Source organism: Lissotriton vulgaris, chromosome 1_1 (assembly GCF_964263255.1).
Source record: "Lissotriton vulgaris chromosome 1_1, aLisVul1.2, whole genome shotgun sequence".
In the NCBI taxonomy this organism is placed as follows: domain Eukaryota; kingdom Metazoa; phylum Chordata; class Amphibia; order Caudata; family Salamandridae; genus Lissotriton; species Lissotriton vulgaris.
The window spans coordinates 1,741,246,064-1,741,258,104 of NC_141685.1; the positions used below are offsets into that span (position 1 = coordinate 1,741,246,064).

Here is a 12,041-nt window from a genome sequence, read left to right on the forward strand (position 1 = left end):
ACGCTACTCCACTATATAGTACTTCACGTCTAAACAATTAATACCACTAAACTCAACTTTACTACAGCAAACAATTACATTCTATGGTACCTTACTCTCTCATCATAGTTTATGCTACTCCACTATACGCCATTGCACTGTGCTGTAGCACACTCTATCCCACTGTAGTCTGCAGTACACTGCTTCGCACCACTGCACTATACGGCGCTCCAATATACGCCCCTCAATTTTAAGCAATTTAAATATACACCACTCCACATTATAGCAAGCCTGTATACCCCAATCCAGTGAACGATATCACAGTTTACACTATTCCACTTTATGCTATTTCAGAACACAATATTCCAATAGAGGGCCCTAAACTGTACAACACTCCAATGTATACCACTACACTACGCCAGAACAGTATACGCGAATACAATGTACAATTGTTAAGGACGTCAATTCACTTTACCACGCTCCACTTTATGCTATCCCACTGCAAACCAGTGCACTGTATAGCACCACACTGTATGCCTCTCCAATAAACGACTATTGTATTCTAGTTCCCTCTATACCACTCCACTGTATGCCACTCCACTCTCCGCGACTCGCTGTATCGCATTCCACTATATATAACTCTAGGACACCTCATTCAACAATATACTGTACTAGAATACAGTTTAGAACAGTATTTGATAGTATATTGGACCACACTTTACTTAACACTACTAAATTAAACATTATAAAATGATTACTAACATTGAAAAAAACATTAAAATTCACATAAAAAATAAAACTACATAAGGTAACAAATCAGTTCTAGTTAGGGAAACTATGTTCAGGTTTAGGATACAAACCGAAATTAACCTCCTCAGACATTGAAAATTCTACAGTTATAGTCATCTCTTAATGTTATTATTTATGCATCACTTAAGTACTAATGTCTAACTTATTTCTGCTACACTGGTTGAAATGGCAAGAAGTGCTCTTTGCCAGAGACAATACGGACTTCACTTCTGAATGGTGCTTAAGTGTGAAAAACAAATTGACAAAATTAATAAATGGTGCATTTATTTTGCACACAAAACCTCAGGAATAGGTATCCAGGCGCTTCTGAAAACACATTGCCCAGAACAGAAGCAGGAGAATCACAATAATTGTTGATTAAAACAATGTTAGCCCCTTTCTAAATCTTAAATAATTAAGCTGGGCCTGAAGACAAATAGGCATGGCAGTCCATGCCTTGCCTGACAAAACAAGCAGCGAACCAGCGAACAGCCTCCATGTCAGTTTTTTTTTTGGGGGGGGGGGTTGGCCAGGTATTTTGATTTTCAGAACAAAAGATTCGAAGATTACCAAGAAAACGTAGCGACCATGTAGCAGTCTGATAATGTACAGTGCAATATTTTGTGACATAGCACTTTCGAAAGACTTCTCTAAGCAATGGGTAGCCAGTGTAGTTGCTCAGATGGTGGAAAGTTGGTGGGTGTTGGACTTGGCCTTTTTGAAGGGTTAGCCCTAAACTTTTTGCCTTTCTCCTAGCCTTTTTTTGACATGGTGTTGGTGGTTTTAGGACTCTGGGCACTTTAGCACTGCTGTCCAGTGTAAAGTGTGTGTGCTCTCTGTGATAAACATGGTAAGAGTGGTCTACACCCGTTTGGCCTATTTAATTTACCTGTCAGTCCCTTGTAAAGTGGTATCTCACATACCCAGGGCTGGTTAATTAAATGCTACTGGTGGGCTTGCAGAGCTGATTGCGCCACCCACCAACGTAGCCTTTCAAACCTACCCAGGCCTCTGCCATTGCAGGGCCTGTGCGTGCAGTGTTACTGCCGCTGTGACGTGGCACCTAAAGTGTGTGTCATGTCTGTGACCCCCTTTTACTGCATGTCAGTCACCCTTAAGGTAGGCCTAGCTAGCCCTGGGGCAGGGTGCATTGTAGGTAAAAGGTAGGACATGTACCTTAAGTGTGTGACATGTCCTGGTAGTGACAAACAGCCACTGTGGTTTCTCACTACTGTGAGGCTGCCCTCCCATACAAATGCATTGGGGATTCCCTGATACGTGTTTCGGTGGTAATTCCTGATATGAGAAGAGCAGCGTGGTCAAGTTTGGTATGTTTTTAATAGTGATAATAAATGCTACGCAATGGTGTCAGCAGATTTATTTATTTTAGAAATGCCACTTTTAGAAGTTGGCATTTATGTGTGCTATGTGTCTGCTTGATGTGTATTGCGTGGCTGGGTTTGGAGTGATAGGGGCTGGTGAGGTGTGTGTAGTTCTAGGAGGGGCAGGGTGAGTCAGCGCTAGGCTGAATAGGGCATCTGCATTTGGAGTAGCGGAGTAGTAGTCCCCTGGTCCTGAATAGGATAGTGCCTGCCTAGGTCAGCGCTGGCTCCGCCCCCCTGTGGTGTGTATGATGGCAGAGCCCCCATCTCCCAAAGAAGGGAGTGAGCACTGTAAACAGAGTGCTCCAGAACCAGTTAAAAACTGGTTCCCCAAGCCCTGTGCGAGCACAAAGGAGAAATGTAATATAAATATAGGGGCTGTGACCCCACGAAAAGGGTGCTGTTCCTGTACTTACTGGGGCTTGCTGCTGCTGAGGCCCGGAGGAATCGCCATGAGGGCTTGCCTCCCTGCTGGAGGGCCCTGTGTGTTGGTCTCCCTGGGCCCAGCTATGCCCCATGGAATTTAAAGGACCCCCAGCGGCTCGTGAGCGCTATATTTAAATTGCCAAGAGAGGAGAGTGCTGGGGCTTCGCAGCACTGAGCTAACCATCGTGGAAGAGGGAATCCCCAGCGTAGGGATTCCACTGTGCTGCTAATGAGGCGGAAGCCCAACCCGGATTGTTGCCTCGTTTAGAGGGTGCCCATCCCGCATTGATGCTTTTTAGCAGGTGCCCACCCCGCTGTGGTGTTTGATGCTTTGCGGGAGCCCACCACGCTTCGCTGCAGATTTGAATGAAGGGTGCCCACCCTACATTACTGCTTACTTGCCGGGTGCGCACCCCGCTGTGGCAATTGCTGCTTTGCGGGAGCCCACCAAGCACTTTGCCGTAAGGAGATCACCACCGCAGCCAGAGATGAAAGAGATAGCCACCGCCTCCCCAGCCGGCCCGGAAGCCCGGCGGCCTTGCCTGGTTGTGGGCAGGGCCGAAGAGGAGGCAGCGCGTCATAGGCAGAGTGGTGCCTACAGGAGGGCTGGAGCCCACCCCGCCTCTGTGACCAGGAGAGAGAGGAAGGCGGTACCTGCCTGAGCAGGGCCCCCATGTGCGGTGGGAGCCCTGCATGTTCCCAGGAAGTCTGCCGGAGTCAAAAGAGACGGTGCCTCCAAGCCTGCCCCGTGAGTGGGGGAGGCATGGGAAGCTGCACTAGGAGAGTCCGGTGAGTGGGGCTACGATTAAGTATTGTTGGTGCCTCCGGTGGCACCCGCTTGTTTTATTTCCTGCACGGAGCCCTGGCGAGTGGGGCTTGGGCCATAATCTGTTGAGGAGTCCCGGAGTCGGGCTGCAGCGGCACAATTAGTGCCAGAGCTTGTTTTTTTACACCCGGCTAAACCGCAGGAGCGCGGGCACTCGCAACAAGGGGCATTTTGTTTAAGAATCCTAAAGTAGGGCTCCCAAGGCACAGTGGTGCCAGGGCTCATTTTCACAGCTGCCCCACCAGACAGTGGGCAGCTGCAATGTTTGGGGGCATTTTTTTGGTGAAGAGACCAAGGGTGAGAAACACCCCAGGCCCCAGCGCATTGCGCACTTTGCTTGCTGCATTGGCAGCCAGAGGGCTAATTGGATAACCCTGGAGTAAGCCCCAACATTTTGGGATAAAAAAGGGCATTGGAGCCCACACGAGACCAGTTGACCTGGGCTCAACTCTATGGTTGGTAGGGCACAAGGCCCTAGGGTGCTGTGTTACTGTGCTAATGTGATGCCCCTTACACAATGTGTTTGTTAGTGAGGCCTATTGAAAAATGTGTTTATGCTAATGAGGTGGGCCTATTGGGTTTATGCCTAATCTCATGCTATGATATTTTAGGATGGTGTCTAACGCTAATGTGATAATGCTGAGGTCATTATGGTACCAGTAGTTACTGGTTGTGTTTTTTATATTTTCTACCTGCATTCTGGTGGTTTTGACCGTGGCCCGATTGGCCTGGTCCTGTATATAATCCCCTGTGAATATTGCCAGTGGGCACAGTGTACATTGTGTAATTATGATCTAATGTGTTTATGATAATACAAAGGCTATTTTTGATATAACCTTGTGTGGCGTTTCTTTTGTGGTGTCCCTAGTGTGTTGCTGCTGTGTGCGTGTTACGCAAAAGCTTTACACATTGCCTCTGGGATAAGCATGACAGCTCGTGCCAAGCTACTAAGCGGGTGAGCAGGGGTTATCTTCAGGGAGTTAACTCCCTTGCCCCGACTGAGTGGTCCTTGAGCTCGAGAGTGTCAGCAAAATTTTTTGGTTCAAGCATGTAAAAATCTGGTTAACTAAACTCTGTTTACAACATTACTGGAATGATCCAGAATCTTTAAATCCAGCCTCCAAGAAAATTGTTAAACTGTCCTTCTGGTCATATGTGAGCCATGATTCTGTGTATATAAGAACTCACGGTCCGCTTACAGAAAAATTCCTTATGGTAAAAAACAAGCCATCCTTTGAGCAATTTTTCGATGAAATCCAGCCACCATTGGCCAAATCCTTGTATATAAAATTCAGATACGGAATGTTGAGGACAAAGGTAACCGAGAAAAAATGGGGGAAGACAGATAATGACCATTGTACACTGTGCATTAACAACCAAAGGGAGGATATGTTTCATATACTGTTTTTTTGCCCTAGCTATGGTAAGGCAAGGAGAAGATGGATAGTCCCCTTGTGCCGCAATATTGGCTCTACTTCCCATAGAGAAGCTGGCAGGATCCTAAGCACGGACACTAGCCAAGTAATTCTGTTCGGAATCAGTAAATATTTATTGGCCGTACATTTTATCCGACACAAATTAACTCTTTCATTTTAAAAACTGCTTATCCTCGACTTGCTCAAATTTTGAATTATGTCCAGTTAGTGTACCATTTTAAATTTCTGGCTGTTATAAATCAATTTAATGTTTTTTTAAACTGATTTTTAAACATTTTAAATATTTATTTAATTTCTGTGTTAAATTCAAACCATAATTTGTGTGTCCAAATATGATGAAATGTAGATTTTATAATAGGGTGCTCAATTATAATGAACTGTAAATTCGATTATTGTTGTGAGTTGTATCATGTCATGCTTATATTTTATTGTTATCTTTTATGTTGCAAAGCAACGAAATAAAGATTGAACTTGACACTACACTTTGCGTACAAGGTAGGTGAGCAGGCTAAGCAGTAAAGAATTACTAAAGTGTATCTTTGAGTGTTATAAGGGCAAAAAAATTCCTTGACAATGCTGGGAGGATCTTCCTGATGACAGCTAAAACGCGAAAGTAAGAGGTTGTAAGAAACTGGATGTGCGCTTCGTAACTAAGTCTGGATTTTAATGGGATTCCCAGGTTTCTGGCATGTTCTGCAGGGGATAATAGAGAACCTAAAGTGGAAGGGCACCAGTCTGTTGTCCATATGCTGTGTTCTCCAAAAATAAGGACTTCCTTGTTGTATCCATTAAGTACCGGAGAGTTCTCTCATCAAGTTGGCGAGTAGCCCAAGGAAGGATGACAACTGATGAGATTAAACTTTAGTGTTTCCTTACAGCTTTAGGATGAAATGGACAATTAAGTAATTTCCAACTGGTTAAGTCCACATCATCTCACACACACTTGAACATCTGATCTTGTACTAAGGTGCTGAAGAGAAAGTAGTTAACGGAAACTATATATGTTTGAGTGTTAAGCAGGATTATGTGCACACACTCCTAATTTCTAAAGTCTATGTAAGGGATCCAGAGATGTTATGGAGAGTAGACATCGCCACTACAAAATTACCAATCACCTTTCAATACTCCTTCAGCACAGTAACCTGACTGACACAATAGTTGTGGTGCGGCATGGATACTCATGCTGCAGTATGACTGTTCATGCTACAGAACACCATTTATGCATAAATTTGAGTTAAAAAAAAAAAACACACAATGACCTTTAGCAAGGGCAAGTGTTTATGTTTGGACATTGGGACATGAAAAGTTTAGAGAATAAGAGATTATTGACACTTGTAGATGAAAATGAAACTCTTCTTACAAAGCTTACCCTTCAACGATTTAACCAGATGTATGCAGTTTATGCTCTTAACATACATACACACACACACACACACACATTCCACTGCTTACTTTGTCATAGATGAAAGATGACATAATGAGAGAGGTTAGGGGATTAGTGGGCTAAACTAAAAACATGTAACTCGCCGACTGGTATACGAAGGCATGTGCTCGTCTATAGCTAGAAAATGTTTAAGGCATATGTCCCTAGGTGAATTTAACTAATTGTAACTTCCTGGAGCCACAGTGCACTATTGCTTCCTTAAACATACAGGAGAAAAAGCTTGCTGGAAGACGAGTGGGATGCACTAACGAGAGCTTTTCAGAAGTCCTTCACGTGAAGTGAAATATATACTTGCCCTAATGGTGCAACAGACAAAAATAATGAGCATAAGGAAATGAAAACGGCAACAGACAATACAGCAACTGTTAGAAGAACAAAGTTAGCATTCTCCATCTAGCATTCTCCGAAAGATTTGAATTAGTGCATGTTCCAGAACACTTCTGTATGCAAAGTTAATCCCTTTAGCAGAACAAAAAAATAATAATCATGCAAGCACAATGGTCAGCACTTCTACCTGCCAGAAGCCTCTTACAAGCCTAGTGTCAACTCTATCTAATATTTTTGTTGGAAAATTTACTTAAACTCACATATGATATAGAAAAAGCACTTTCACACTTTGGGGCCTCTTAGAGCTAAAATAATAGGTGTTTATTATTACCCAACTCAATGTATCGACTTTGGAAGAATGAAAGGTTGTGTGGGCCCGTTGGGAATGAACCGGTGACCATGAGGTCACACAAGCACTTCCCAGGTAGGGATGCATTAAGCCAACGCCCAAACCCACATTTCAGAAGTTTATATATTGGAACACAGCAGCAGTGGAAGTAATGCTGCCAAGTCTGTATGGACCTTTCCTACATCTCAGACCTTGACGCACTTGCTTCAAAGCTGCTTCTGCTACAGAGGGGAGGAAATTTCTCTAGATCACCAAATCAAGACCAATGTTCGAAGCCTGTTCGAATCCCATACTTCCACCCCTTCCTCCAGTATGTTTGAACTTTTTGGATCGAGCTGCTCTTGGGTCAGTTACTTGCATAGAAAAAAGGAAATATCTAAGAAGAATGGTGGTTCTACCTGCTAGATACTTACACTCTGTCCTAGGTCTTAATACAAGTTATAGTTGGGTGTCCTATGCATCTCAGAACCAGGATCTAAGTGCTTCCCCGGCCACAGAAATCAAAGGACCAGTGACGTCAACAAGCAAAAGGATGGGTACATGCTGTCGAAGCTTTGTCTCAATTATATCTCTTACCTATCAACTGTCACCTCATGAACTAAAGCTGCTTTAAAGTGTTGCTCGGATCAACCTTGCATAGTACTCGCCCTGAGGCGGAAAAGTGTTAACTGAAATCTATAAATATGAAATAGGGTCAACCTGACAAGCATGGTTTAATCTGGCAAAGACTAAAGAAGCACAATCAAATCTTTTGAGTGGCTAGGCGTATGCAGCTAATCCAGTGTGAGTGGGTATGAGGCAATTAGGAGTACCAGCTCACTTACAAGGCAACCTCAGCATAACCCATGACAACACTGCACATATTTCCATGACTATGGTCTCAAATTCACGATATGGTTTGCATTGAATGCCCTTAGAAATCCAAGTTACTCTATACTGCTAATGCGCACCTGCAAAGCATTTCTATTCCAAATGACAAGGCTGCCAAAAATAGTAGATATAAAAAAAGCTAACAAAGAGTTCGCGGCCAATATTTGCATAAAAAGGCAAGGCTAATCTACTTTAACCTGACATAATCGACGTGATGATGACTTTTACCAGTAATACTGAAGTAACACTCAATGAAATGAATGAAGTTACAACAACTCACTATGGAAATAGGCGAGTTTAAAAAAAAAAAAAATAAAGTAGATGCATGCCTCATGAGCTGCACTCGTCGACGAAAAAAATTGTTAAAGTGGAGGCAGGCAGAGCACTGTCTTTGTCACAATTTCCCTTATGGCATGATTCGAAGCTAAGCAGGCCACACCCTCACCGTGGGACCTGCCTGTGGAGCTGGAGGTATGTCTTTGACAAGAGACATTAAGTCGATGGAAGGAGGGGTTGCGACGATCTACATGACCAGGATTTTAAGTGTACATCACTTCTGTAAAGTAGTTGTATACACGGGACCGGATAGCATTGGCTACTGTGATGCAAACTCCTCGTGCTTACAGGTGCAAACAGCGGACGACAATACAGTTTTTGTGATGATTTAGGGTAAAAAGTGGTTATGGGCGGAGGTGTCCGGGATGGACAGATAAGCGGGGTATTTTTGCAAGTCATATAAGCTGCCTTATAGAAGGGGGAGAAGAGCGCCGGCTAAGTGGGGTTGAACCATCCCATGATATATCAACCCCAACAGGAGGTGGGGAGGGGTTCTGGTTTAGGAGATAAAAGGAAAGTTCAATGCCCGAATGTGGCAGGTTTCAGGAACTAGGTTTCTAGTGGGATCTGCCATAGTATGGGATAGACACGATGCGGTGTGCTTCGGAGTACGCGACTTCAAAATAGGGAGACTGGGTCATTGTCCAAGGTGCCAATTATCTCTTGACGTCTCATAACACGGGCAATGGATTTGTAGGGCTACAATACTAGGGAGTACTCTATGGCACTTGTAGATACGAAGAGGTAGATTTAATCAGGAGTGCCAGCCCTTGAGTTTGAGAAGCTGGCGGGTAGTGTGAGGGAGCTTCTCATCATAGTGTTTTTATAGCCCATACAAGTGACAAGTAAACAGAAGAGGCGCAACACTCACCTGAAGTCCTTGTCGCTGGATGTCATTTTCTCCAGCAGGTTGGAGATATGGTAAGAGGCGCTCGCCATGTTCCTACGGAGTGGTGGAAACAGACAGGTAACTGGTTGGAAACGCTGACACCGGTGGCTTGTGCTACTCCTTTTGCCGTGACCCTCTACGCGGTCAGATCCCAAGATCTATTCTATTTCTTGCCCAAGGCCCCGTTGTAGGGGGGCGCGGCCCTCTTTTGGAGACTGTACCCTGGGGGTTCCGGGCAGATGAGCCCGCCCGGCCTCCCCGTGGTGTCCGGATATCAACCCTGCTTTTACGTCCGGGGAGGGAGGGTAGGGGGCTCGCGGGCTGGGTGACAAACAGGTCTCCCCCCTCAGCGGCTTCGGTTGGTTCCCGGATGCTTCAAACAGTTCAGACAAGAAAAAAAACTAGTCCAGGAGCAGCGAAGGGAGGGAGGGAGGGGATTCGCGCACGACGCTCCGACGTGAAGGGTGAAAGTTCACGTAAGGCGCTGTGGCACGTAGGTCAAGCGCCTGTTAGAAATACGTTGCTTCCCATTGGTCTTCCCGTCGCTACACCAAACAAACATTTAATTTCAATTGGCTTGTGGAACCGTCAGTTAGTCAAGGACCTTTAACGTGAAATATTTTACACTGACACAAAGAGAGGACTACATTATTTGCTGCTTGCCATCTCACGTTCAATGAAATAGAAAAGGGACTGGGAAAGTACCAGGACCCTAGCCGTAGAGAAAGTCTTCCTCCTGTCCGAAGGCACTTAGCTCTTTTGTGCAGGAGATAAGAGTGACCGGCATCTTCTAGGCTCAAAATTAGCTTTAGAGCGTTCGTTACACTGACAGTTCATGGTAGTTCAAAGTGCCAATTGACTTGAAATGTAGGGAAAGAAGTTTTAAGCAGGTGAAAGCTAACTGTTTTGTGGGGTTGTAAAGTCGAGATCCCCGCTTGCCAGACACGCAACTAAATGCAAACTTTTTTTGTGCGGTTATAGGTTTACATTTTAAATGAGGTCAGAGCTGGGCAGAACCATCTTCAAAGCTGTGCCATGACTATTAGTGCGCTCAGCAGAGGCACCCCCCCACCGCCCGAATCCCAATAAATTCAGACCACACCAGTTTGTTTATTGGAAGAATTAAGGCCGCACATTCCCTTCCGGGTTGGCGTTTGTCCCCGCCCCCGCCCGAGTTGCGCAATTAATTGTTTACTTCCAGTTCACCTGAACACAGGGAGCTCTGGGAGCTTGCCAGTGATTCCCTGGGTCCTGCCTGCCCCGTTTGTAGTCTGAGCCCGCTGCGCCACCTGCTTTTTGTATTCTTCTTGGATCGCTTTGTAAGTACCGCCTGTTGTCCCTTCTTCTGAAACCACAGGATCTCTTGTAAGCCCCATATGCCTGTGCGACAAATCTCACCCCCTTTGTCTATCCCCCCACCTTCAATTCCTGTCCCTCCATGGGTGGGTGGGCGGGTCTTCTCCTGCCAAAATTCCCCGGAGAAAGAGGGCCTTATGCCCGGTGCCCACCCTTAAATAGCCCTTATCTCCCTACCACATTCCTACCTTAAATTTATGGGTGAGCTGGCCCAGCCCCAGTGCTTGGTGGGCCCGCTCTTTCTCTTTCCCTGCCTTTGCTCCCCTTATCTCCCGCCAATCATTGGTGCTCGGGCTCTGCCTTCCCGGGGGTGGCCTCCACTGATGATACCTGGTCCAGCCACTGTCCCACTCCTCCTGGGGAGTGGGGGGCCGAACCAAGGGGCACAGCAGAGGCACCCCCCCACATGGTTGCACCGCCCGAATCCCAATAAATTCAGACCACACCAGTTTGTTCTATGGAAGAATTAAGGCCGCAGTTTATTAGGCATTATCACTTACATGCGATCCTTTACATGCCATTATTTCTGTCTGGCGACCCTGTGTCCTTACACCACCAGCTCTGCACTGTGCCCTACATTCAGTGCGGCTCTCTTTTCCAAAGTGACTTGTCCCCCTTCTTAACCACCATTGCCTCTGCACTGTGCCCTACATTCAGTGCAGCTATCATTGCCAAGGTAACCCCCTCCCTGGGACACACCTTTTCCTTTCTCTCCGGGCAATCTTCTGCTTCCGGCCTGACAGGGTAACCTTTTACCTCCGGTTTCCACACACTCCTTGGGTAAGTGTCTGCTTTAACCCATCCGGATGGCCCCTTTTGCATCCGGTGTCCACTCACTCCCGGGTAACCAGCCGGTTCCCACCCGGTCGGGTGACCTTTTCACTTCCAGGGCCCACACATTCCCTTCCGGGTTGGCGTTTGTCCCCGCCCCCGCCCGAGTTGCGCAATTAATTGTTTACTTCCGGTTCACCTGAACACAGGGAGCTCGGGGAGCTTGCCAGTGACCCCCTGGGTCCTGCCTGCCCCGTTTGTAGTCTGAGCCTGCTGCGCCACCTGCTTTTTGTATTCTTCTTGGATCGCTTTGTAAGTACTGCCATGCCTCGCCGGGAGCTATTGCTGCCTACGAGGCCCCCCCCATGCCTTAACTGCGGCCCCATTCTTGCGAACTACCAACAGCCCCTTGCATACAACACGGCTAGCATATTTCGTAGCAGGACATCCGTCCCAGTGTCCGAAAGGTACACCCCATCTGCTCTGTAATAGTGCGGCTGCCGCAAGTTAATCAGTGTGTGCCTGATAATCCCTAAGCCTGCCCCCTTTAGAAATTTGGCTATTTAGCCTCTTCCTTGACAACTCCCTGCCATTTTGGGAGCGCGCACCAGCCCATACCATTCTGAACTTTTTGACCCGCATGCCCAGTTGCTGCACATTGTATGGAAGCCTCCGGCGTCATGTTCTGGAAAGTGTCCACACAGCGCCGATACCGGTGTCTTGTTCCCACCGCTAAAGCCTCTTCAGCCATATTCTGTAGTTCCTTCTCTAATGCATTAGCCTCCAGTAATCCTCTTTGAAGGGAGTCATTTCTTGCTGCGCCTCTGGCTATTCTGCCTGGAATCTTTCCCACTGCAAGCG

At 46.3% G+C, this 12,041-nt stretch overlaps 1 protein-coding gene across 1 annotated transcript in view; it reads right to left on the bottom strand.

Annotated features, from left to right (window-relative positions):
• The window catches only part of CAND1 (cullin associated and neddylation dissociated 1), a 348,469-nt gene extending 338,899 nt beyond the window's left edge, over positions 1 to 9,570 (bottom strand). Inside the window, exon 1 of the mRNA XM_086919020.1 lies at positions 9,036 to 9,570. Coding sequence (XP_086775146.1) covers positions 9,036 to 9,103 — 68 coding nt within the window. The 5' untranslated portion in view covers positions 9,104 to 9,570. The remainder of the gene's footprint in view (positions 1 to 9,035) is intronic.
• Positions 9,571 to 12,041: the final 2,471 nt, after the last annotated feature.